We start from the raw sequence: 27,017 nt of genomic DNA on the forward strand, positions 1-27,017 counted from the left end.
CGCGACAGACCGGTGTAAACACCAGTTTCCAGCTCACTCTTTTAGGACACACACCACAGATGAGCACTCCATACTGCCTCAGCCCTCCCTGTACACTAACATGAACACATGAAAGAGATAAAAGCAGCATGAAACATGGGAGTTATTTCTCAGTAAACTAGACCGTAAGTTCTCTCCATCAAGGATAGCTCCTCTGTTTCTTTTGTGATAACAAAGAAAAAGCTTTTGATTTGTTTTGAAATAAGTGCATGATATAACAGCCTGGGCATGTAAATACTGAAATCAAGAAACTGCAGGAAGTTACGCTGAAGAGTGATAAAAAGAAAAGAGGGCAGCACTGGCAGCAGCAGGAGGAAGTGGAAATTGATGGTAAAAACACAATCAAGAAGCCATATTCACTGAAGAGTTAAGATTTAGTGGCCTTTCTTTTACACCATTGTGGGCAAAAATCACTTTTAAGGGCTCTAATGAAAGCTGAAAGTTACCTTCAAAAAGTTATGCATATTTCAACAGAAATAAAAATCATTATGTATTCTCTCTAAAGGGGATACAATCTAAAACTGTCAAAATTCTAAACTCTTCTACATATATTACATACAAATGCCTTCTACAGAGAAACCTCTTTTCATTTTTCTTCTAAATTAGCTTAGTGGTCCATGGTATTGCACTATCTTGGTCTAGTCTGTGAATAATGTGACAGGTAATTTTTATAGTTCATGCCTGTACTTAAGTTTGACTGAAGATACGGAAAACAACTTTTATGGTGCAGGTGTAAAAGTAAATGTTCTGTAAGCCCTGCAAATCCAAACTTGGACAGCTATCATAAAATATTTCATACTAAATATGTGTCCATCAATAAATAGCAAAAAAAATTCCAAACCCACAAAACAGAAGGTAGGGGATTTTAAATGTGTTTTTTTTTTGTTGTTGTTGTTGTAGGTTTGGGGTTTTTTGGTTTTGCTTTGTTTGTGCTCTAACATGTTTTCTCAAAACAAAACGATAATGCTAACATTCATGCAATCGGCCACACTATTGCAGAAGGGATTTAAGATTCTTTGTTATCAAACAGAAATCATTATGAAATTGAATGTACTGAGAAAGATGAATAATATGCAGATAACACAGAAAACCGTCTAGCTCTAATTAAAAAAATTGGATGCTCATGAAACTGTAGTCTACAATGCCACAGAAATGGGACAGAAACAGTCAATTTACATCATGAAAAAGAGCTCAAAATAGCTCCATCAAAACAGAAGAAAAGCTCCAGTGTCAGCTTATATTTGCAAACGACCAGAAGGGCTTCAAAATGCTGAGCAGTCTGGTGCTTCATTTCCAAAGCTCAGGAAACAATCAAATCTCTAACTGAAACCACAGCAAATCCAGATTAATTTCTCTTGTATCCAAATGTTAGGCAGTCACAGTACTCAGTATCTATGATTTACATACGTTCTTGAACTTCAGCAACTACAATATAAACTGCTAAGAAAGACACAATAAAAATGAATTCTGTTATGCAAACTTGAAAAATAGGAAGGTAAGGAAAAAGCTATACTGGAAAAAGAAGTTAAACTTTTCAAGTAGGAGTGCAGTGGTGTGGTGGAATCCACGTGGATGAAATGCAACTCCAGAGAGAGAAGTAATGTTCTATATGATCATTTGGATGGATATTAATCACTAGTTTGAAAAGCATGACTCTTCAAAGTAGGAGGATCTGAACTATCAGAAGAAGATGATCAGCATATTTCTCCTCTCGAAATCAGAACATGGCCCTCACACAGAGGTAAAGCCTGTGTGCCTCAGAGTTTAGGAGAGGAAGGCTTTCTTCAGCAAATGCAAGGCAATTCTTGGAAATGGTGTTATATCTTCTTTCATCTGAGAAACTCTTCCAAGTTTACCTCTTACTGGCAGATCAAAATGCTGTGTATTTTCTGCTAATAAATAAGTGAACTTGATTTCACTTGGTGCATTTTCTATACGAGCGTACTTAAAATGCACTTTACTAGCCTACAGATCTGACCATAGACATTTGCCATGCAGATTTAACCTCCCTGAGACTCTGCTTCAGTGTATTAGATAATTTCAAGCAAGTTGTTTCCTGACACTTCTGGTCTGAACACTTCCTCTTGCAACTATTTTTTCTCCTTATTTACACCACAGGTTTCTACCAATGAAAAGTTTTTACAACCTCCCCTCCGAGGACCGGCATTACGCTTCTGTGTAAGAACTGCATTGCGAACGCTGACCTATAACCATTGCTTTGTAGACAGACTACCAAGCACAGGTCTCGAACCACTTTGCTTTAAACCAGTGTTTTTTTCTGCACATGGAATAGTGCTTATACAAAGCGCCATTTCTATGTGACATTGTATGTTATCTGACAGGTGGGTAAAGTAAACAACCAGCTTATATCCCCAAAATAAAAGAGCTTCCTGAGTAGGTCACAGCAGTGAAAGGGACAGCAGAAGAAAGCAACCTAGTCTACAGAAACACATCAAATCATTCACTTTCTGAGGTCTGTCCCCAAATGCCTTGTCTGGTAGACTATAACAAACGACACAAGGCACTGAGCCCATGTTTCAATGCACTGGTAATAATCAGTACAATGAATTACAAAGAAAAAGCAAGGAATCCAAATTTAATCACTGTGTGAAACTTCACTTTTCTGAAAAAAATCCATCTTCTTGCCAGCAGACAGTTTCAAATTTTGCTAAGCAGATTTATTTCTCACATAAAATAGATTTCATGATGCCAATACATCCTGTGGTCTGAGAAGTACACCAACTTCAAAACTGAAGTAATCTACAACAGGTTTATTTCTAGGAAATGAATTTGCAAGGAGGACAAAAGCTGCATTTTGAAAGAGAATCAAATTCTGTTTGTTTAAGCAAATATGAAAACTTTTTTTTTTTTTTACAAGTTTAATTGTATTGCTGAATCATTTTGAGAGAAAAAAAATGTACAGCTGCAATGTTAACTGAATGTGAAAAACTACATTTTCTTTTTAGCCAAGGGAAACTTCAGTGATCGTGTTGGAAATGTTGCTGGGAAAGGATCATTATTTTGATATACTAACGTCTGCAGATTCTTTCTCATGCTCTATAGATCCTGTATGAGCAGATCTGGAATGAAAGCTGTGCGGAACAGCTGCTAAGTGACAACAGAAATGTGCAGCAGATGACAAGCCTGTCACAAACATTGCACTCATAGAGCTTCTGCCTTCACATTTTCCTTAAAGACATTGCATTGTGTTTAACCTGAAATGGAATACTTTTTGCCTAATAGGCGCAGTGCTGTTTAGAAACAAAAAAAGACTGCTTATTTATATCAATTCTTGACTTCATCTACTTTAATTTACATATCTTCATGATAATGCTTCAACATTTGGCATATTTCTGCTTCGTTTTGCATTTGTGAAATAGAAGCATATTAGCACACAGTGTCAGGAAGCGCTCCAGTTCTACTCCCTTCTACTTTTGTTTGTGAAGCTTGGAACTTGTGCACATATGTACATATGTACAGTGTAAGAACAAAAAAGAGGAATCTGAAGTCAAGAACATTTTACACTTACAATAAAGCACACACCCTTTTCCACAACTGCTGTATCTCAAAACAACTAATGCCAGCTGACCAGGTGAGGGTAAGTTTGAGTTGTCCAGGAACAAATATAACCTACAGAAGTGAAGGCTAAGGAAGGACAAACCTTCCAAGCACATTATGCTTAATTCCAAGCTGGTGTGCAAATAAAAGGACATGAAAACTCCGATCAGGCGCAATCAAGATCTTTAGAACCAATACATACACTAGAGAGGCACGTTTGGCCCACAGAATGAAGATGCATATAAAAATCATTTTGAAGGCTGCCTCACCCTACTTTGCAGAAATAGAAATACACATCAGAACTTATTTCCTCTATGTTGGGTTAGATCATAAATAGCCTATAATAACACAAGTAATATTAAGGTGGTTAACACACAGTCCTACAATTTTTTAATTTTTTTCTGCTTTTTCTTTGGTCTAAACACTTCTCTGTCGGTTTGAATATTGTAGTCCCACAAAACTGGAAGCTTTGAAGTTCCGTGCTAATCTGCTGAAGTTCAAAAAACCGTTCCATTATAACTTCCAAGAACACATCTGGTACGTAAGGATATAACTGAGAAACCTTATTCTAGCTTTCTGCTATTTGCAGTTTGTTTATTTTTAGTTGTAACTACCTCTGATGTGTTGATATCCTCATAAGAAAACTGCATTGCAGGTACTCCGAGATGGTTGATGAAGTAATCGGAATCTCCCTGTGTCTGCACAGAACTCACATTAGAACCTGGACATTTCATCTTTTCCACACAGTTGATGTTCTGACTCTGAAAAACAAACACAAATCAAAGCTGCACTTATTTATTTACAACCAGACACTTAACAACTCATATCAGCATACCATTTAGACAGTATTTTGCTCAAAGCACTTCAAAAGCAGGCTGGAACTTACATCAGGGCAGGCAGGTATTAGCTGATTCATGCTTACTTTGGGCTAGGTGATCTTTGTGGTCTTTTCCAACCTTAGTGTTTCTATAGTGAGTCTACAAATCTTTCATCATCTACTGATGATACGATGCAGTGTGCGGAACAGGGAATAAAGAGTACACTGCAACGTGTCTGAAACTTTCAAAGGACAATGAAAGCCACATCTAACTGAAATGGTAGGAGAGGAACAAGAATCCTTCAGTAGGCATGGGAAATTTTCCATTTAGGGCAGGAGATTAGAGGTACCTTTTGAAAACATGCCCAGAGATCTTTAATGGCTGCTACACAGTCATGCTTTTTTCAGTTAAAATAATATAAGAAGAAAAAAATTGTTTTTCTTATTATTCATTAAAAGAAAATAATAATGATGTTAGAGTCAGTTATTTTTAAATATGCACCAACCCTCATTTCTACTAAAATAACAAGAATAGAAAAAAAAGACACTTCCTTTTTCAGAAATTCAAATCTGATTTTTAGCCAGTATTTTGCCCATCAGCAAACACTTTACTAAATTGCATTTCAGCTATTCAATCTTTTTTGCTCTTTATAACTACAATGAAATTGTTTTTACTTATGCAATTCTATATATGAAACACTTAAAGCTTTACTTATGAGATGCATCAAGTCTTTCTCAATTATTGTGGAGTTCATGAACGTGTTGCATTCATCAAACAAATACAACATTTCCCAATATAATGAACTTTAAGATAACGAATAATAATGTCATACAATTAATAAAAAAATTCCATCAGTGAAATGTTTAAGTAGGGGCAAACTACCAACTGAGTTGATGCAAGAACAACAGCCCATCACACAGTATGCCATACATTCTACATACAATAACAAATCAAAGTAAACAAGAGTTGTGGTTTGAAGGACTGTGGTTTTCTGGGGATGGGGAAGACATTAGATGATGTGAAAAGACCAAAAAAAAAAAAAAAAAGGGAAAGAAAAGAAAAGAAAACGGAATCTGAACAAAAGGAATGGATCATGGAAGCCAGAGGATCACAATAACATGAAGCGTACTGAGACACTGAAAGAATCATTAAAGCAAGTCATTGCTTCCACTTCTCCCTTTCTTATTATTCATTAATAATTCAGTATAAGAAAAGATATTAAGGAATCGTTTAGTGGAATAAGATGCAAAAGTGAGATACTCGGTGTGCAGAAGGATGATGGGAGGCATGGGAATGAGGGGAAATGGGATGGGAGTAATTAGGTAGTGAGACTATTTTAAAAATACATCCAGAATAAACAATCAGCAACATGCTCTGTAACAACTCCCTCCCTCTACAGAGCGGACAAACGAGAGTACTTTATGCAGTTTTACAGTAAAACATGCACGATAGCACTATTCAGCTCACTCATAGTTTCTCAGGTTGGTCTCTACTGTGTCAGTCAGCCCTCCCTTTATGCTGGAAGGAAAGCAAGCCATGTGGTTAGAGAGTAAGCATCGAGTGGTGCATGTCAGTGCAAGGATGTGTATGCTAATCGTAATTGGGTAATTTTATTTCTCTGGAGTTCATTTTGTTTTTCAGCATCACGTTATTGGCTCATATTACAAATCTGAGAAAGAGTACCATATGGCCCATAAAATACATTTAATTTGTATTAATGTTATAAAATAGACCTCAAACATTTAAAGTATAATAAAGTGGTACTTCACTGCAGACATCATTTTTCTGTTGATTAGAGTTAAGCATTCATAATGCCTTTTACTGCTACATTAAGATGCTGCCATAAGTAAAAACCTAAATTAAAAACAAAAAATAATAAAAAAAAAAACAGTGGTTATTTCCACAGTTCACTTTCAACCTAGAGACACTTGTCAGTAAGTTCTGGTCACCTACCTTTCTTTATGTGAATAAAGCTGAAATTAAAATCCTATCTGCTTTTGAAGACTGATTTAAATGTCCAAGCAGTTTTTAACAGGACAAATAAAGAGTGACTAATTGCTCTTACAAGGTGCCACTGATCCCAGCTTCAGAACCACAGCACAGAAGCTTATTATTCATGAATAATTAAACCTCTATTTCTTGAACTGAATAGCTACTTAAGTTAGTGCAAGGCAAACACGCTATAGGAGATAAGACCACCTAGATGAAGTCAAACTATCTAAAAGGAAAACAGCTACAGAATTTATCAAGTAATCACAGACCACGGAAAGATGCAGAAAAAGCCAAACAGATATGTTGGATTGCACCACAGCGGTGTTCAGCTGGGATTGCAGTTTTTTTCCAAACACATCCAATGGAATGTGCAGAGAAAGTCCATGGGGATGAAAAGAAAAGGGATCCTCGTCACAAGGCAACAAATTAGCATCTTAGTTACTGCAAATATGTTAAGTTGAATCATCATCAACATACAGGAGAGGCCAGGGAAGGTGCATTACAAAGGATTCGTGAGTATACATCTCTCACCCATTAAACCCTGCCACGCTCCAACAAATGAATCACAAGAAGGTCTGAGAGCTCAAAGATATTATTAGCTCTTTGCCTGCCCTGTAAAAATTGGATGAAAAAAGCACACAGTTTCTAGGAATTATATTAATTCCACAGGAAGCACACTCCTGTTTTCTACCCTCTGATTATTGGTTTGGCTATAATCATCTTGCTTTGCTCTCTTTCTTTGCTGATTGATCATATATATTACTGTTAATGCAAATTAGGTGTTTATGAAATTATAAGTGACATTTCATGCCATGCTTTCCTAGTTAGTACTTAAGGTACTTTTCAAATCAACTAAAGACAATGCAAGGTACCTGATATCTCAGTCCTGCCCATCATCACAGATAGAAATTAACTGCATTGACATTTCCCAAATTCTGGGTCCTGTCAAATTGTCATGATTCAAATATGTACATGAGCATCACTATAAATTATATCCATTCATTCTTTCTCTGCACAAGAAAAAGAAAACCTAAATGTCCTACTGATAACGAATATGCTATATATAGAGAATAGCTGTGGTATAAACAAACATAAGTTTACACACCACTACTGTGATAGATACATCTATCTGCATAATGCAATTATGATTAGGTACATCACTGTACAGACATAATAAAGACATTAAAAAAAGGACGGGCTAGTTAATTAAGTAGCACAGAGAAAACTTGTACTGTGCAAAGCAGTCATTTCAGTCCATGTATTTTATCTCTCTCTTTTGCCAATAATCCACAATAATCTTTGATTTTTTGATGCTGTTTGAGACACTGAAATGCAACTAACCAGCTTCACCTGATGATATTTCTGCTACTTGGCAGCATATTCAATTAACATTTATGTAACAAAGTAAAGTAGGAATGCTGAAAAAAACAACCAACCTTTATACATAGGCTATAAGTGTTCAGAATAAGTTAAGTGTGGCTAAAACTTGAAGAAATCTTCTGAGACAGTGATTAAAAACTGCTGCTTTGATTTTGTATTAAAAATAAGATATTGGGTCCTTAATTTCTCAGCAATTACTTCCTTCCAGCTTATGCATATATTTATGTACACATTTGTGAGATTTTACTTAAAATATCTAAAATCTGAACGCTGTTAATTAACTTTTAATGGCAACATGAAGACTCTTACTGAAACAAAATAAGTCACATAAAGAATGCATTTACCTCTCAGAAGGTTCCCTAGTTTGATCCCTCAGTACTTTCACAGTAAAATGAAAATATTCCTTGTAAGAACACAGACATTTCATTCAGAGGACTGTATTGTCACCAGGGGGAAAGAAAACATAACAAAAGCCTCCCACAAGAACAACCAGTGTTTATTTAAAGATATCAAGGACAAAGAATACCTCTAGGGAAGTTAGCATCATCTACAATTCTTCTGAAACCCATCACAGTGCAGATGGTGCTCAAACAGGTCACCAGAGCCACCAGGGGATCATCGTCACCCCATTAGAAATTTCCTGCACGGTACTCTCTATTTTCTTACAAAACTATCTTAAAATTCTAAGAGAATTCTGAGTTTTAGCCTGTGTTGAAAGAAATTACTACAGTTTCACAAACGTGAAGTGCCTCTCAGATAAACCACACATTTTTCAAAGAATTGTTCAGTTAAAATGCATGCAGGTGTCCTGCATGTCAGAGAAAACCTTTTTCATCCATGGGGGAGCAATGAAAATTGTGTTAACTACAATGCTTAAGGAAATGTTCAAGATGTCAAAAACAAAGCATGGATATCAAGAGCTCCAAAAATCTCACTATCTGAAAAATAGAAGGAATTTAAAAGTTTAATAAAAGTAATTAGGAAATTACAGAACATAGCTATGGTAGCTGCATTTCTCCAAACTATCATCTTCTGCAGATACCTGTACTCAACCAAGCTGAGATGTCCTCCCATATTCCTCTGTTAGCACTGATAAAATCAAGCTGTCAAGCATGCACATAAAGTAATTTCAAAGACTTTATTTTCTACTGTCTCAGACTCAGTATTGTGTGTAACGCTTCTATTTATGGTAACATTCACAAAACATCTTATGATCCCATCACTTTATGATGAACACCCAGCAATGATCCTACTGTAATAACAGAGTGAATACGCTGAAATAAATGAGTGTATAGCGTGTATTTTTCAATCTAATTTTTAATCCAAACTATTTCTGAGCAGAGAATGATTGCATTTGTAATTAAATGATGCAAACTGCTATTTGATTCCATAAAAAAAAATAGTACTTTCCTGGATTTAATGGTACTCAAGCTTTTTCTTCCAGGTATTTAGCAGCATGAACACTATTTAGTGTCAGCTGTCACATACATACTGAGATACTGTGAAACACAGCTTTAATGAAGTATAAATTAATCAGTAGTAGTACAAAACAGGGACAACTTGATACCCGCAAAGAACTGCATGATTTCTTTAATGTTTTGTGCTGGCTAAGTGTGCAAGAGGATTAGAATTTGGTAAGTTCACCTCGTTTTCAAGAAACTGATATATTATACCACTGAAATAGCTGTGGTTTGTAAATAGTTCTAAATGCCTAAAGGAATTATCATACTATAAAATGTAGAGACGGAAATACAGTGAACATATTTCAGTATATTCTGACTCCATGATGATCAGGTTCAGCAATGCTACTCATTCTGGATTGCATCACTCCAGTCTTTCCAATAGAGATTGTAGTTTCACTTCTCCATCTTCACATGAAGGGAAAGAGAGAAGTTCCTCAGTCCTCTGAAGAGCAAAGATAGGGCCAAGAGTTTTAAGAAAAACTAAAATATTTCATCGACCACCTCAGTCTTCATCTCAAACTACACCAGAATTCTGAAGAATTTAATCAATTTATATTTCCCTTAAATGATCATCACGTAATTATGCAATTAAGCTCAGTGTATATCTAACTTTTCTACAGAAACTGACCGTTTCTACTCTGTACTTAATTCAGACTGACTAGCCAATATATTTTACCATTAGCCTCAATTTCAAGATGTTTAAGAATTAACTTACCTATTATTGAAAAATATAGCTCAAAACAATTTTGTGGGTATTTAAATTCTATAGTTTGACTAAAGAGACTATATAACCAAAATAAAATCAAAACCCAGGCTGTCTGAGTTGACTAGGCCAAAATTGGTTGGATGTTAATAACCAGAATCTATCCAAAGCCAGTTATGTTACCAAACACCCAGTTTGCAAAGGCACCAAGTCCCTGAGTCTTCCCCTGACTGTTTAAGTAACAGTACCTCTGACAATCAGTCTGCTTTTACTATGGTTCAGAGATATGAAATGAATCATGCAGCAGCAAAAAGCAGGTTAGGAGCAGAGCTGGGAGCTGAAAATAACCTCTTGATTGACTCCCGGTATACTGTTCTATCCACAGGGTCACAGAAACTCAGAACTCAGAGTTCAAAGCTCAGAGCTTTTCATATGCCATCAGTGTAGAAGTCCCAAGTTTCATGGTTGTCATGGATTTCTCAGATACAGAGCTGCCCTGGCTAGGCGAGTTCTAATTTCCTAAGCCATTTTTTTAATTTCCTCCAAGAGACTGCCAGACCTCTTCCCTTCTAAAGTCACAAACAACGCAGCATACAGTTCCGAATATCTTTTCAGTACTTACTGTATTTTTAGAAACACAGACTGAAAGATATTACAATGATGCATTGAAGGAGGAGGAAAAATAAACACATCCACTGGGTTTACCCAGATCCATAGCTCCAACCTCTCTTATTTTCTCGTTCGCTATCTTGAACATACTCAGTGAGTGTCAGATTGCAGCTATGGCATAAACAGCTGAACAAACAAAATTATGGATCTCTGACACAATTAAACCCCACTTAATAGTTCCGTGTAGAAATTGTGCACCAGGCAGCATTAGGTCTGAGAAGGTAAAGAACCATGCTGAGAGCCATGCACACGCATTTACACTGCAATATATTTACTCTATGATATATTGCACTTATCCTCTGATATGTATAAATTGGAATATGGAAAACAAATTGTCTGCCGGCCTATTTTCATTCTGAGAACTTCTGTTACCTGTATTTCTGATTGTGGAACAACAATTAGAAAAAAAATCACTAGAATGATCTTATAATAAGATCTTCCATAATTTAGCATGACCAAACATCCTTCACATCTTCCGCAATGAATTCGCTCCCCGTACAATATAGAGTTTACACTGACAGACTGTTGGGTTACTGAATAAGAAATAATTAGTAGAAAAATAGAAAATTCTCCTGTCTTATTACTATTTAGCTCATGTCTTTGATTTGACCTTTTATGTAAAGGCAAGGATCTTCAGAGATGCTGAGTGAGCACAATTCCAGCAATGTTCTTAAGACAAGTTTACTTGTGAAATAGTAGTTTCAAAAGCTAAGAAAACGAAGAAATTTAAAGAAATGTGTATATTGACTGGGGGAGAAATGTTATTCACTACCAAGTCTATTAATAAATACAAAAACCACAAGGCAGTAAAAATTAGAATGACTTGTTATGAGGAGTATATTTTTAAAAAAGATAAAATATTCCATACACAGCTATAAACCAAGCCTGATAAAAATAAATAGCAATAATAATACTAAAGATAATAAGCTGACCTAAGGCTTTAAGAAAAGATAAACCTTTATTTAAGGCAAAGGAAAAGTAACAAGTTAAATATTTTTCCTTAAACTATGTTTTTCTCCTAATCTTCGTGCTACTAAGACATAAGTAGCAAAGGAACACTCCCCACCACTCACATGCCTAATCAAATATTCTGTTTCTCCAAGCATCTTCACGTTGACAGAATAAGGAAACACTGACAATTATCATCTATTATACTAACAGTTGCTGTCTTCTGGTATGGCATTGGATGCCTTGAAATTTTAGTAGTTTATTTTCTATAAGAGTACTATCTTCTTAAAGACTATGATAAAATACAGCAATGTAGATGACCTTTCGTTATTTCCTGCAACTGAAAATTTCATTTGAATTTCATTTTAACACATTTGGGTCCAGTCTGATTGACTTAAAAAACAATTTTAAAAAATGGTTACAATTTGAGCCAATCATGCTGTTATGAAAACAACCCAACCCCTCTGATCTACAGTTCAATATAATGTTTGGAGATGAACAGTATTATTGTACTTTAAGGGGACTAAGGAATTCCATTTAAAAGCGTTAGAGGAATGTCTATATCAAGAACTACTTTCAATTATTTTCAACTTAGTTCCTATACAGTGTATGTTAAAACTGAGCCAAAACAAATAGCCTTTCTCATTCATCTGTATAGCAAATCTGAAAACAATAGTGACCCACTACCTTCGAGCAAAGTTTCCCTACTGCTATTTCGTCATCTTTCCTTCAGTGAACCCTGGGAGCTACTGTTGTTTCTGCCCTCATCTTTAACATTAGCACGCCTCTGTAGTACTTCACCTATTGATCCGGATGTAACAAGTGCAGACAGCTTCAGAGTGTAATGCATGTTCTTCAAAGAACACAACCACGAAGCACATGCATTAAGGAAATTAAAACAAAGACACGAGCATGCAGTCTACTGAAGCCTCGGACCAAATGTTTGTACTCAAGTGTTTTTTAAGAAGGGCTGAATTCTAATTTCTGCCTCACTGTAAAGAGAGTTCAGCATTCACCAACACCAGGGTGAATCCTAAGTAGTCATTATCAACGACCAACAATAAATTCCAATTTCTCTAAATTAACTCATTTACCTAAAATTCAATTAAATCTTTCAAACCAATACTGTGTGTCAGAGAGGTACTGTAGCAAGTACCATAGAGCGTGTGGAGAATGCTACCTGACTGCAGAAGGAAATAACTTACACAAATTAAGCAAACATGATTTTAAAGCACCAGAAAGTTCACCCAACCAGAGATCAAAGAGCAGTTTAATTCCAAATCAACCATTGAAAATCCTGAATGTTGGATAACTGTCTAAGGCTCATCGCTTGAAACTATTTGTACTCACTGAATCTATTAGATCATTGATACTAGAAGTATGCAAGCTATCCATTTGTTTTAATATTAAATACTTTGACGGAGGAGACCCAAGACAGTCTTCAAATATTAATGCATGATGCAAAAGCAAAGATCCAGAGGGAGTCCTGGCTAATTAACAAGCCCTAGATGTAGACCTATAATGATAATACTGATGAAATCTCTGTCAAGGATTTAATTGAATTCTTAAAGTTCCTTGTTGGGCTTGTGCTCTGTAGTAAACACAGGGGGAAGGAATAAATCACATTAGGGGAAAAATCTGTACAGACTCGAGTTCACAGTTTGAAATGTTGATATAGGCTAATTTTTAAATGTCAGTGCAAATAATACTGCTGATATATGTGATATAGTTGGCTCCTCAATTTAAATGGGGAATACCTGAGGCAGGATATCTCAAAGAATACTGTCCAGCGTGGAGCTCATTGCTACTCATTTCAGTAAGGAACACACAGCCCTCTTTGCTGTACAAAAGCACTTGCTCATGATTGCTGAACACAGCCATATGCTGCAAACAAAGTGCAATCCTGTTCTTCCAGGACAATACGAACAAGATGTATGTGAGGAACTACTTTACCAGAGCAGGTTTCCAACAGAAATCCTAAAATCTCTCTCACATTTTATCCTGCTTTTACATCAGTGTAACTGCAGCATTCCTTGTGTAATTTCCCTCAGTGACCAGGAAACCAGAATAAGGACCAAAATATCTACACTGAAGCCCAAGTGAGTATGAGTTATCTGTGAACATAAACATATTGTCCCAATTAAAGGTCATGTATGAGCTCTCCTCCATTCAAACACTGTCACAGCTCCCTTTTTAAAAGGTCACAGTTAGGCTTTTAGTCAAGTTCTAAGAATATTTTGCCTAAAGCTAGAGTGTTACTTAGCATAAGCACCAGGACCTAAGGTAAAATCTGCATGGAATAAGTTGTGCCTCCTTGATGGGGAAGTATGGGATGTTAGAAAGATGAAATGATCATAGACTTTACCATTATTGACTTACCACTTTTATTTAGAAGTGGAATTAAATACTAGAGCATCAAGCTCAGGGGGTAGGTTTGGGAAACCCAGAACGAGCAGATGCTCAGGATACTGTCAGAAAAGCAGCAAGATTTCTTTTCAGGCTCAATGAAAGTTTAACTCACTAGTCAGCTACTTTGGCTTACAGAGATATTTTCCAAATACTCTGCTGTGCCAAAAAAAGTTAATGAAGACTTGCTTGTCTGAGACATATTAATTCATCTCAAACTGTAAAATTCACACGAACTTTGAGGAAGATGTATCAATTCTCTGAAGCAGATATTCAGTTTACAAAGTGAATAATTTTCTCGCTTAAATTGAAATCTTTAGGGACTGACAAATCCAATTTTCTTTTTGTGAATATCAGAAACAATCTGATAATTTGGGAGCTTTCCTGAGGCTACCTGATTCATCTTTTACTCATCACAAGTAATCATAGAAGCAGCAATAATAATAACTCATTTGTATAGTAACTTATAAGAAGCACAAATTCCTCATCTCAAACCTGAGGTACAAATGGCTCTCTTGTTCTTTTCTCCTAGAGAATAATATGAGGATGCAAGTAAAAATTTGGGATGACAGAAATAACTTCTTATCACAGATCTCATCCGGTATTCACTGTAGTCAGCTGGTGCTTACTGATATATACAATGATAGTTATTAGATAAGAACACAAAGGTCTCTAACTAAAAAACTAGATGAACCATGAAAAAAACCAAACCTCAAAGTAAAAGCCCACGACTCTGTTTATCCCTGTGTTTAATTTACAACCATAATCCATAAATTCACAGGCAGAAAAAGACTTCAGATATGCTGTTATGTTTTCCCCTCAACTCAGTGCCTCCAAGTATCTGCTATGATATAATTGGTTCCAAAGCACCCTCAATTCTAAAACCTCAATGTCATTTTATTATGCAGGCAACTGTTTCATAACCTTAGTTGAAGGTTTTCTGTAAGTATGATGTATGGTACTTCTGTTTGGAGTTAATTATTTTGAGTGACAACAGCAAACAACTACCACTACTTGTTGTATACAAAAAATGTGATTTAAAGATGTTTTCTTTTCCTACGGTTATTTGACCATGCACTTAATTTTTGCATATTTATTTTCCATAAGCTATTTATGTTGTATAGTTTATAGCCATTAAATCATTCAATGACGTAGCTAATAACTACCAGAAGAACAGTGAGAGAAACCACGTGATTATCTGAGGTTATGCAGAAATTTTAAAATATCCAGAGTCATCAACCTATCCTCTTTTGGAACCAGAAGTTTACTTTTAATCTGTCTACCTAAAAGGTTTTCTATTATTATGAAAACAGCTTTCTATCATCATGGAAAGGTCTCTGGAAGGTAAAACAGTTTCTTTGGACAGTACAGTTTATTACATTATGTGGATTTAATTTGCTTGGACAACAGAAACCTAGAACTTCCAGTGGGAGGAAGAGAATCCACATTGACATTAATGTAGGATTTTTTTATGCAAAATAGTAGCAAGCAACTATACAGAAGCTTACTTTTGGTTCTACTTGAAAATGAAATGAATGCTTTCAGACTCTAACTCCAATTTTAAATGTAAAAATGTTTTATGCCACTAAATTCATTAATAGAAACTAAGAATAACTAGCACAAATATTGCTTGGCACAGTCATTTCTTAATTACTGATATAGAACATGATCTAATCCATTCTTCTGTACCTTTAAATGGTTCCTAAGGAGAGAGGAGTAATAAACTTTTTGGGAATTCAGAAAAAACAGCAGATCTGGAGTCTTATTAGCAGTAGACATATAATCTGTTAAAATCAAATATAAATTACTAAGTTTCATTATACATTCTTATCTTGAAACACTCACTGTAGAAAAATTCACTAATGGCCTTATTTACAGAGAATGAATGCCAGCCAAAAAAACCAAACCCAATTTACCAATGATGTACTGCCAACAAATGGTGATTCACTGACTGAGCAAGCGAATTAACAATCACTTTCCTAACAAAAAATAGTAGGCAAAAATATAACTTGGCAGAATCTCCCCCTTGTTATTGTGGACTCTAATTAGCATAGTCATATAAAAAGATTGGGATTAAATATGTCAATGTCTCAGAATTGTTTGAATTCCTCTTTGCTTAATTAATCCAAATATTTAAATTATCTTCTTCGTGTAATTTGGTGTTTCATCCAGAATTCCAGAGATAGGCACATAAAATCACTATTTGCAGACTGATTATCTAGCTCACTTTTAAAACCTGACACTAAAATAAAGATGTAATTCCTTCATGTGAAATTAGCCAAGCACATATCCTGTTCTCTCACTGATCACCAGATCTTACATAGCACCCAACTCAACAGGTTTCTCACTTCTCTCTTTTTAGGTATATCTATAATATTCATACAAACTACATTTCAGCTAAAACGTCTTCCTTACTTTTCGTATAGTTTGTAGAATTAAAAAGATAAAGATTTTTTGGAATTTGCACTGATTAGAAAGCTCACACAATATCCAAAATTCAGCTCTAGAAAAGCCATGTTCAAATATTTCAGAAAATAAATGCTCCTGTATGACTGACATGCACTTGCATGCCATGATGGTATTTTCCCTGAGTTCCACGTAAGCTATGGTCCTTGTTGCACTCATCGAGTGTTCCACATTCAGATAAATTTTCAACCCAGTTTTCTTTCACAGGACAAGTTCTATTTTTCATTGTTTTCCCTATTTATTGACTTCTGTAATAAGAATTAAGTTCCCCTAGAAGTACATTCTTTCTTTGCTTTACTAAGATGGACTTTCAGCACAGCAGAAAGGACTGAGTGAAACTCAACTCTGTTCTTAATGGTCAAGTTCAAACACCTCCCCATTCTCACACGTATCAAAACTGCAAGGCAATACTATTTACAAACAGGAAAAACCATGCTAGCTGTATCTGCAAGTCTAACAATGGAAGTATGAGATTTACCACTGAATCCAAACTCAGGAAGGTAGCACTGAATCCAATGGTACATGGAAGGTATCTTCCATGAATCCACAAATTATGGAAACAATCTGTTCTATATTAAAAGAGATGGATATTCTTAATTCTGAATTCCTGTTTCACCTGCATTTCTGTTCTAACACACCGACATTCAGAGTACTGCTCTCGTGATGAATCACTAAATACAAATTAGAATGATCTTTGTCTCTTGCTGGACTTTTTAAGCACTTATTTGCAACCTGCATATGTTAACAAGAACCTTATGTGGTTGGTTGACTTGTCATTTTTTCAAGATGATTTGAGATCCAAAAAGACAGATCTTACAACGTTTGTAATATCATAATTTTGAAATAAATCTATAATTACATTGTATTCTTGGCAAGAGCTTGAAGTAACATCAATATTCTTTATAAGATCTGTCTCCCAGAGAAAGACTCCTAGGTACTCACAAATTGTGAGTACCCATGGGAACAAATGAAGATGTTTGCTGGGCTGCTCCGTCACTGTCATAATATTTGACATGAATTCAGAATTCTGGCCGGCACTCGGAATCAGTAATTCCTACAAATCTTTTCAATGTCACAAACAATATGACACTGCATGAATTATATATCATATTATCCTACAAATAGACTTTTACAGATTACCTTACATACATTTTGTCTTTTTCTTTTTAAATGGGGCTCCAGGGTAAACATGCAGAAAAGGTACATTTGCGAGAATATAGCCTTACACATTAAAGAAACAGAGATGAGATGGAGAGCGCATATAAGAAAAAAAATGAAACATTAGTCATGTTTAACTAACCACTAATTCTCTTGTACAAGGCAGGACTCCTGAGAGAGGCTGTGTGTGCACTTCTGGGTAGTACACAACGGTCATTACAAGAATCATAAAATGTAAGGAACATCATATCCAAACTCACCCCAGAATTAAAGTGGAAATAGATACTTTTTTTTCCAAAACTGACATCATCTGACATTATGTCTGTAATTCTCCCAATAGTATGGTCTTTATCAGAGTAAAAGAATTAAATCTTAATAAAATGATAGTCAGATAATAAGGACAGCTACTGCTGCAGTTCTAGACTGTTCACAGTTTAGAATGATGGTCATGGATTGTATTCTGAATTCAAAGAAAGAAAATAAAATTAAAACAAGTAGGTCAAGGACCTGATGTAATAAATTTATTCCTGTCAAATGGGAAATACCTTTTTTACACAGAGATAGGTCTGCAGACACCAACAGATTATCAAAAAAGAGAGACACCTGTCAGAAGAGCATTTTTGCAAACATAGTAATTATTATGCATAATACGATTGTAACAGTAATCCAGAAAACCTGTAGACTTATTTGTAATACTATTAATCATTTTCCAGGAATAAAAATCCTTCCCCCCCTCCCAGAAAGAAATGGTTTTGCAATGAGTTTTCCACAATACTTAGAAAGAATAAACCAGATTCTTTTCATGAAGAAATTATCATCTAACCACTGGACAGGAAAAGTGCTTAAAACATTATTAAGAAGTAATTTGACCAATATTAGATCATTTTACTAATTCAGTTTGACAAAAACTGCCAAGCATTATCAGTCTTAAGCTCCACTTAATTCAAGCTGATTCTTTAAGCAGTGTTTAGTACCAGCTGCTTTAGAGGCAAGTCAAAGAAAAATCAGAATAACGTAATGAATGTTACATTGGTAAATTTATAGCAAAAGCATCTAACACCCATGCTTTATGAAACTTAATTTGAAGTCTGTTTCATGCATTCTATTTTAAATTGCTTTCATAATCTAGTATGTAAGTGATATTATTTTAATTTCATCTTAAGTATTAATAAATACATCAATCTTAGAACCAGTAATGAGGTCATTAGCTAAAAACGTACATGTACGTAATGAGGTCATTAGTTAAAAACGTACATGCACTGATACCAGCAGAACTATGCAACAACCTGACTGTAGACAAGTCACAAAGATGTAGGTGAGCTCTGAACCTGACATACATGCACTGTACAGTACTAGAGTAAGACTTATACTCTCCCCATGTGCACCACATTACAGATGGTTAACATACAGACTGAAATGCATTATGAAAAAAAGTCCGTAAAGATCAAATTGGGAAAAGAAAAATCTAATTTTTGATAATGAGAATAAATAATGCTTCTTTTAAGTTGCAAATATGTACAAAAGCTGAAGGGAGTGCAAGTTTGCTGAGACATGGTATAATGAAAAGCTGAAGCATGTAAATTATCCCTTCCAATCTCTTAAAGCACTTTGTGATTTTCAAAATCAAGTTTAACCTGCTTACTTAGTAAAAACTGTTCATGTATATTAATTAAAGTTAAAATGCTTAAACTAAACAATGTCCACCTTTAATTACTTAAACTGAGCCAGTGTCAAGGGGATAATCTGTGCAACCTCATAAACCACACAAGAAGGAAAATATTTTATTTCTAACCTCTGCTGCCAGTTGCTGAAGAGAAGGGGATGCAATAGGATGTAAAGTTGAATTGCCTCTGACTGGATTATGGAGGCTAACATAAGCCACAACATTTCGCTGAAGAACTCTCTTGAGATCCTACAACATAAGCAGAGCAATGGTTATTACTGCACATGGTTATAATTAATTGTTTTATCATTTCCTTTACTTCTAGGGAAAAACTGCACCCTATGATTCTGTCCTCTGTGCTTCCCTAAGTAATACTTACCTACTGTTTTTTACAATATACTGTTAAAAACTTCAAAGGATATCTTAGTGTTATTTCTCTATAGCAGAAGTTTTAATTCCATTTCACACACCAGCTCAACAAAATGCAAATAGGCCTATGAGGAATTAAAAATAACTACACTTGTAAGGCCAAAAATGAAAACATTACATACTGTGAAACAACGTGAAGGCCTTTTACACTTATGCCTGACAGAAGACAAACTTCAAAAGCAATCATTATCAATAGTTAAATGTACTCTAATTTTTAGAGAGCAAATTCAGATTTAAATTGCATAACTTTCTCAGTGTTGTCACTTTGTTATGTCTTAGACTATGAAAAAAGTATGTACAAACTGTTTCAATTATTATCTCTTTTAAAAAAAATCCCATTTGCCTTCTCAGTAATGAGTTACTCTTTGCATGAAGTGGCTCTTCATATTGAACAGAAGGGGTGTAACACAATTACATCTGATGTAAAGCTGACTTGAAGTGGAACTAAACAGATTTTGCTTCCAGCCTGGATCTTTTCAATTTGATTTTTTCACCCCCTCTTGTTTTTGAAGAATAATCATTTTGGAAGTATGAAACTTCAATGGGAGCTAGCTGCTTCTCACGCATGATAAAAATAAATTAACTCTTCATTTGCTCTACTGTTTTAATTCAGCAGCCGCAAACATATCTGCTACTTACTCCTTTAATTTATCAACTGAAATAAATTCCATTCATATACAATTGACAAGACTGTGATGAGGTATTTTGTTTCACTGAGCCAATTTGTATCCTTTTGAATGGAAAAGAGCCCAAGGAATTCTCCTTATCGGATTGTAGCTAACTTTAAAGCACAAATATATGAAAAGTGAACCAGTAGTAGTCATGGGATACTGAAATGTTTAGGTAGTCAATGCAATGGTTCTCCTCCTTTTATCACATGTAGTCTGCTCCACAGAAACTGCCTTTAAAGATGTTTTCATTGGATGTGCTGTAGAATATGTGAATGTTCACAGACAGCTGTCACAGACTAGTTAATAAACAGTAATTTCTAAATGGCAATTTCATATTACGTCCATGTTTTCAACAAATGTAATAATAATTGCAATGCTTTCTTCTATACTCATTTTACCTCTGCCCACTCATATGAACCGATGTTCCCAAACGATGTTCCTCCCCAGGAGCAGAACACAATGGTCCGGTCAGTTCTCCAGCCTCTCTTAACTTTTAACATCAAGGCCTGTATAAATGCTGTTATGATAGCAGTGCTACTGGCCCATTCTTGTCCACCGTAAGTATTCAAACTGCTGTGATGACTACCAATGATGACGTATCTGTCTGAAACAAAAAAGAAGAGAGAAAAGAATCTTCTTCTGCTTACTGGCATTAAATGAATTACAGAGACAAAACATGAATTTTCTTAGTAGTCTATAATGCCATTAATACAATACAATGCGGCCAACAAAAGCTTATATGGTCATGTGCAAGACAGTCATAGAGCAGAAATACATAAAAATGTGAATACTACTTAAATATAAATTTATAAATACTTCTACTTTCCTAATTTCACCCCTGTGCCCTATTCTTCATTGCTTGCTAACTACTTTCTCTTATAAATCAGGTATATACCCCCTTTTACAGCCAGGACTTTGAGATATAGATAATGTAATAAAGTTCCATGCTTGTGTTAGTGTTGTAAAGAAAAAAAAACAAAAACACAAGGAACCAGGAAACACTATGTTCAATACGTATGAGTATCCAAAAAAGAAAACAAAAGGTGTGCTGGTACAATAAGTAATATGGAAAAAATACACAAAGTATTAGCACTCCCTCACCTGGAAGACTGTGTTCAGTGCTCACCACCCTATCTCAAAAATGACATCAGAAACAGCAGTTGAGAAGCTGGTAACCAGAACAGTTAGATATCAGGACTTAGACTTCCAGGTAGGGAGATATTGAAAAGACCTGGACTGCAGGTTTAGAGAAGAAACATGACAGAGGAATAAAGACAATGAATGATACAGAAAGGTAAGTCAGAGCTAGCAATTTTGGTGATACTGGAAGAAAGTATTTTATATAAATTTTATAAAATGAAAGGCAGTAAATTTCAACCTGAAATAAAGAGTGTTTACAACTATTCAGAGAAAAAGCAGAATAAACCACATTTCATTCAGATAAATTAAATTCGATCTTCATCTCTCGAGGATTATCACGGAAACCAAATATTAACTCTCAAGTTTAAAGAAACACCTTTTCTTCCAAAAGAATGATGTGGTATGAAACAAAATGAATTAGTAGTGTGACTGATATGTTTTAACAAGTTCATGCAGAGTTCTGCTGAATGACTTATTCAACTGTAAGACTTTCTGTACGAGATTGATTAACAAAGGAAGCACCTTTGACAGATTACCAATTGAGTGTATTCTGATACGTAGTGAAGACCCTCTCTCCAAATCTAGACTCTTAAAGATATTCTTCCTATATTTCAGGGCACTAAGAGACAAGGAGAAGAGTTATCATAGATTCATAGAATGGCTTAGGTTGGAGAGGACATTAAAGACCATCTAGTTCCAAATCTGTAATGATCCCTGAACGTCATATGGGTTCGAAAAAGTGTAAAGTGTTTTGGTTTTCTGTTGGTGCTCTTACTTTATCCAAAGGAATTCATTCTTCACTGTTGTCAGTACACTGCAATGTAGCAATACAAATAAGTGGTAAAATGCCCACACTTTATGCTGCTTATAAAATTAAATATCTGCTGCTTGAGGACTTTTTGCAGTGACTGCTGCCTGAAAAGATTTCCTTAACTGAACACAAATAGACTTTGATTTTAAACCCATTCTTTATCTTTATTAAACTTAAGCATAAACTGTCATAACTTTAAAAAGTAGCTTCCTACTAAGAATGCAATAATAAGGTATACAAAAAGATGAAGAATTTATTAAATAGGTACTGATGCATTCTTTTTATTATTTGTCTTGCTTCTATTTCACAGTTCAGCAGACAGTATGTCTAAACATGACAGTTACTGTGTTTCAAATCCTGGGACAGCTATTTACAAAACATTAGCAAGAGTAGGCAAGTAACTTCAAATTATTCTAAGACATTAAATCTTTTATTGAAACTAAATCCACTGTGCTAATTATTCTCTGTCTCGCTTTAAAAAGTAAAATCATTCTAGTGAAAAGTGCAGCACTGAGCTCACAAAAAACTCAGTTATTATTTCAGTAACAGAGATAAAAGTTAAGATTTGCTGCCTTCCACATTGTATCATTTAAAATATGAAATGAGAGGTACTGGTCCTAGGAAAATGTAGATAAATTTTCACCCTTTTTTTAAAGATGGTTAAAAGGTATTAATCAAGGGAAATGTGGTCATGGTTTTGATGATGATGTAATCTACCCAGTATGAATTGGTTTGGGTGAACAACACTTCACAATATGTCAGTAGTCAGGAACAGTGTTCATTAATGATGTAGAAACACTTCAACTTTTAGGTAGATTTAGTTACATACAGAATATGCTCAAGACGATCTGGATTCCTATAATGTTCTTGTTTTGTTACCTACATACAGTATCAAAAGAGGAAGGAGGTTTTTTGTTTTATACCACAAGTACCCTTGGGTCCTTAATGCTTAACTCTGAAAGCATACAGAACAGTAATTATTATTCATAGAATTGTATAAACTAGCTTAAGGCGCGAGTCTAACAGAAAATAAGGCTGCAGAAATTGTGATGAAGAACTTAGTCACAGATTTTAGTATACTGCAATCACATTTGATAATACATGCTTAATTAAGCCAGAGATCAGGCTGCCCAGGCACCTTGGTTCCAGAGAGACGTTTGAGTTATGCGGGGATGTTGTGCATAGAGACATAGTTTTATTTAACTCAGAGTTCTGCTGAATTTATAAAATAAATCAAAATATCTTCTGAAGTAATATAGACAGCTCATGTATTAATTCAAATCATTCAATACAGCATATTTTATAATTAAAAGCACCAACACAGTTACTTGTGCATTACAGGGCAAAGCAGAGCCCTGACCTCAGCTATGACTCCCAGTCATTGTGAAACAAATAATCAGTTCAAATGATGAAAGACTACTTACCAGGAAATACAGATCCTTTCAAATAGCCAATAACATTAGAAATTGTCTTGTATGTTGTGACTGACTGAATACTGAGATTGATTATTTTTTTGTCTGTTAAGAGATAAAAAAAAAAACCTCAGAAAATGTTAAAGTTCTGCTTATGCAGCCAAGAGATCTGCAGAGCACAAAGAAAAAAAGGAAAATAAGGTTAAAAAAAAAAAAAAGAAAAAGTTACCGACGAGGAACCAGAGATTAAAACACGACATACTATGGCATTTCCTTAGATGAATTTTAGCAGTGAAGATCAAACCTGTAATCTTAAAAGATGTTTCTACTCCTTAAGGTAAAAAACCATTAAATTCACCCAATAAATGCTGACAGAATACAGCAGTAAAAACTCAGCCAACCAAAATCAAAAATAAAACCACAAGTAGGCTTAACAAAATTCTGTGATAAAATTGTTTTATTCTTCATAGGTGTCCCTAACCTAAGCCTTTCCCCAATTCAATCTTTCTCTAACATTCACAGAATTATACCTCATTTACATTATGCTATTGTGGAAGAAAAACAAACAAGAAAACACTAACAAGAACAACAGAAGAAACATATGCTAAATGACATGGGAACAGTTACACCTTTGCATTAGTAATCACTGTGCAAGCATAGCCTTTGGTGATATCCTTATGCCAGCAGAAGACAGCTTTGTCGGCTTAGCTGGTATTGGTTGAAAAAACGATATAAATACAAGAGTAAAAAACCTTGTAAAACAGCCAATATATACAAGATTTGTCATCACAACTGATATGTGGCACAGGATAAGGCCAGCAAAATGTGTTTGATTAAAAATAGTTACTTTTGATTGTTTTTCAAGTCCAGTTCCGCACTGAGAATTATTGCCATTCCCTCTATCCGCAGGTAGGACACATTAACCACTCTGAATCCTGGAGTCTGCGGCAGTGAAACAAAACATCCAACTACAGGGCACTGCAGATACCTTTAAAATGTTGCGTTTGCATTATAATAGACTCTATTAACATTCATCTCATCTGAAAGGTCATAACTCCTATCTGAGAAAAGCAAAATGTCTTAAGCTGCTCTAACTTAAATGTTAACAATTGTCTGATAGTGGCCACGGTGTCACCCTGACATCCCAGGAAGGTGTGACGGCCCCAGCACTGCACCACCAACATCATAGTTAAGGGCAGAACTTCAATGCCACATCCCAACTGTCACAGACCAAAATTAAAATATTCCACTGATCATTTTGCTCTCCATCACCTGGGCTGTTATCCTCCCACTGCACTGCTGACAGCTTGTTTCCTGGCTTTGCTCTCCAGAATAACCCAAATGTTACAGCAGAGAGTTTACTGCAACATGTAAAATCAAAACAATACATCTCTAGGCTACTTCAGGGCTCATTTGCTGGCACTTCATCCGCTAAATTTACTTTAAAATTCTCTTAAAACAAAATTCAATATATTTTCACTCTCATCCACTAATATTTGAGAAAAGCAAAATGACAGGTAGGATCTTTCCTTGCTTCATAAAATGTACCAAGAATATTTATTTCATTTTATTTCACTCAGACAAAACCTTATCTGCTATCAATAAAATCATCCTTTATGTGAAAACTGTTGTAGTTACCTTTTGCCTTCTGATGTAAGTTACTGCAAAGTTTCTTATCAACATGATGGTGAAATGGTTGCTATATAAATCTGCAGATACTGTTCTAGAATTTTATTAAATTCTTTATTTAAAAAATACATTTATCTAGAGGGCTCCCAGTACGGTAACTAGTACCTTTATTCATGTTGTGGTCATTTAAAGAAGCCTGAAAATGGCTCATGGCACCCATATTGATTAAGCAGGTTAAATTTAACCTACATGATGCAAGTTACCTCTTGTTCTGGCTCCTTGCTTAGCGCCATTAAAGAGCCTGCTTAAGGCTACATTTAATAGTCTGCTAGAAAAGTATTTCCAAGCTCAAACTGATTTCCCTTCTTCTAGCCACAAAATTTCAGACATGTTTCTTTAGACCCTGTTTCAAAAAGAAGATAAATCCTATTGAAAACAAGCAACTTAACTCTCTCTCTCTTTTTTTTTTTTTTTTCCTTAATCAACATCAGCTATCTAGTCTTCAACTGACAAGGAAGAAATAGGAAATTAATTTCTGGCCACGCACACGTTCTGAAATCAGATAGTCAAGTTAACTGTCGTGTGCTGCAGTAGTCAGCTTAAACTGACTTGGGTTTAAAGGCTCAGTACATTGGATGAAAAAATGAAAGCATTCTTCGGAGTACACAGCAGAAGAGAAATTTAATCCCCTTATGACACTCCTGACAATAAATCTCACTTCCTAATACTATGTTTTAAAGGTATTGACTATTTCTTTTTCCCTGTATACTCTGGAAAATGAGGAGACTTTAGCTTAATACTACCCAGGATATACCCTGACTTTATGTAAACCAGAAGTTATTTCTGAAGGAGAAAAGTATTTACTTTTGTCGATATTTTTATCTATTGTTATAACTTGAAATCTGTAAATTATCTCATACCAAATTACTGTCTCCAAACTACCTATTTTTAAAAATGCCTGGTTATTTCCCATTCATTTGATTGACAGTTTTAAAACTAAAGAAGAACATAATGTACTGCCTGGAGTCTAAGTTTACAACGACTGTTTACATGGCTTGATAGTGATAGGACAAGGGGAAATGGTTTTAAACTAAGACAGGGGAGGTTTAGGTTAGATATTAGGAGGAAGTTTTTTCACCCAGAGCGTGGTGACGCACTGAACAGGTTGCCCAAGGAGGTAGTGGATGCCCCATCCCTGGAGGCATTCAAGGCCAGGCTGGATGTGGCTCTGGGCAGCCTGGTCTGGTGATTGGCGACCCTGCACATAGCAGGGGGGTTGAAGCTAGATGATCTTTGAGGTTCTTTTCAACCCAGGCCATTCTATGATACTAAGTAATCAGGTGTGCCTCATTTCTTGTTTCACTTTGAACCTTGTCCCCTGGTGATACGGAACGAAGGCACTGCACTCAGTATCAAAGACAGCTATGAATTTTGAGAACGCTTCATATTGTATAACTGAATTTTATAACCTCGCTCTATTTGAGAGCTTCTTTTCCTGATTTATAGCAATTGAAACCGAAGCACCATGCTCCAGCCAATATCCTAATAACATTCTCTCTCTCTCAAATAACAAATAAAAAAAAAAAAAAGGCTTCAGAAGTGTACAGCTTTTTCTGCATTACTTCATGCTTAAATTCCTTCTAATTACCCATTTTTGAAAAA

The 27,017-nt window shown here is 35.3% G+C and overlaps 1 protein-coding gene across 12 annotated transcripts in view; it reads right to left on the reverse strand.

Annotated features, from left to right (window-relative positions):
* Positions 1–27,017, reverse strand: part of NAALADL2 (N-acetylated alpha-linked acidic dipeptidase like 2) — a 379,774-nt gene that overhangs the window by 60,136 nt on the left and 292,621 nt on the right. For all 12 annotated transcript variants that reach the window (XM_040705739.2, XM_040705733.2, XM_040705736.2 and 9 more), the window contains 4 exons: positions 23,739–23,831; positions 20,762–20,967; positions 19,393–19,512; positions 4,212–4,358 (listed from right to left, as the gene is read on the reverse strand). In XM_040705739.2, coding sequence (XP_040561673.1) covers positions 4,212–4,358; positions 19,393–19,512; positions 20,762–20,967; positions 23,739–23,831 — 566 coding nt within the window. The remainder of the gene's footprint in view (positions 1–4,211; positions 4,359–19,392; positions 19,513–20,761; positions 20,968–23,738; positions 23,832–27,017) is intronic.

This window comes from Gallus gallus, chromosome 9 (assembly GCF_016699485.2).
Source record: "Gallus gallus isolate bGalGal1 chromosome 9, bGalGal1.mat.broiler.GRCg7b, whole genome shotgun sequence".
Lineage (NCBI taxonomy): Eukaryota > Metazoa > Chordata > Aves > Galliformes > Phasianidae > Gallus > Gallus gallus.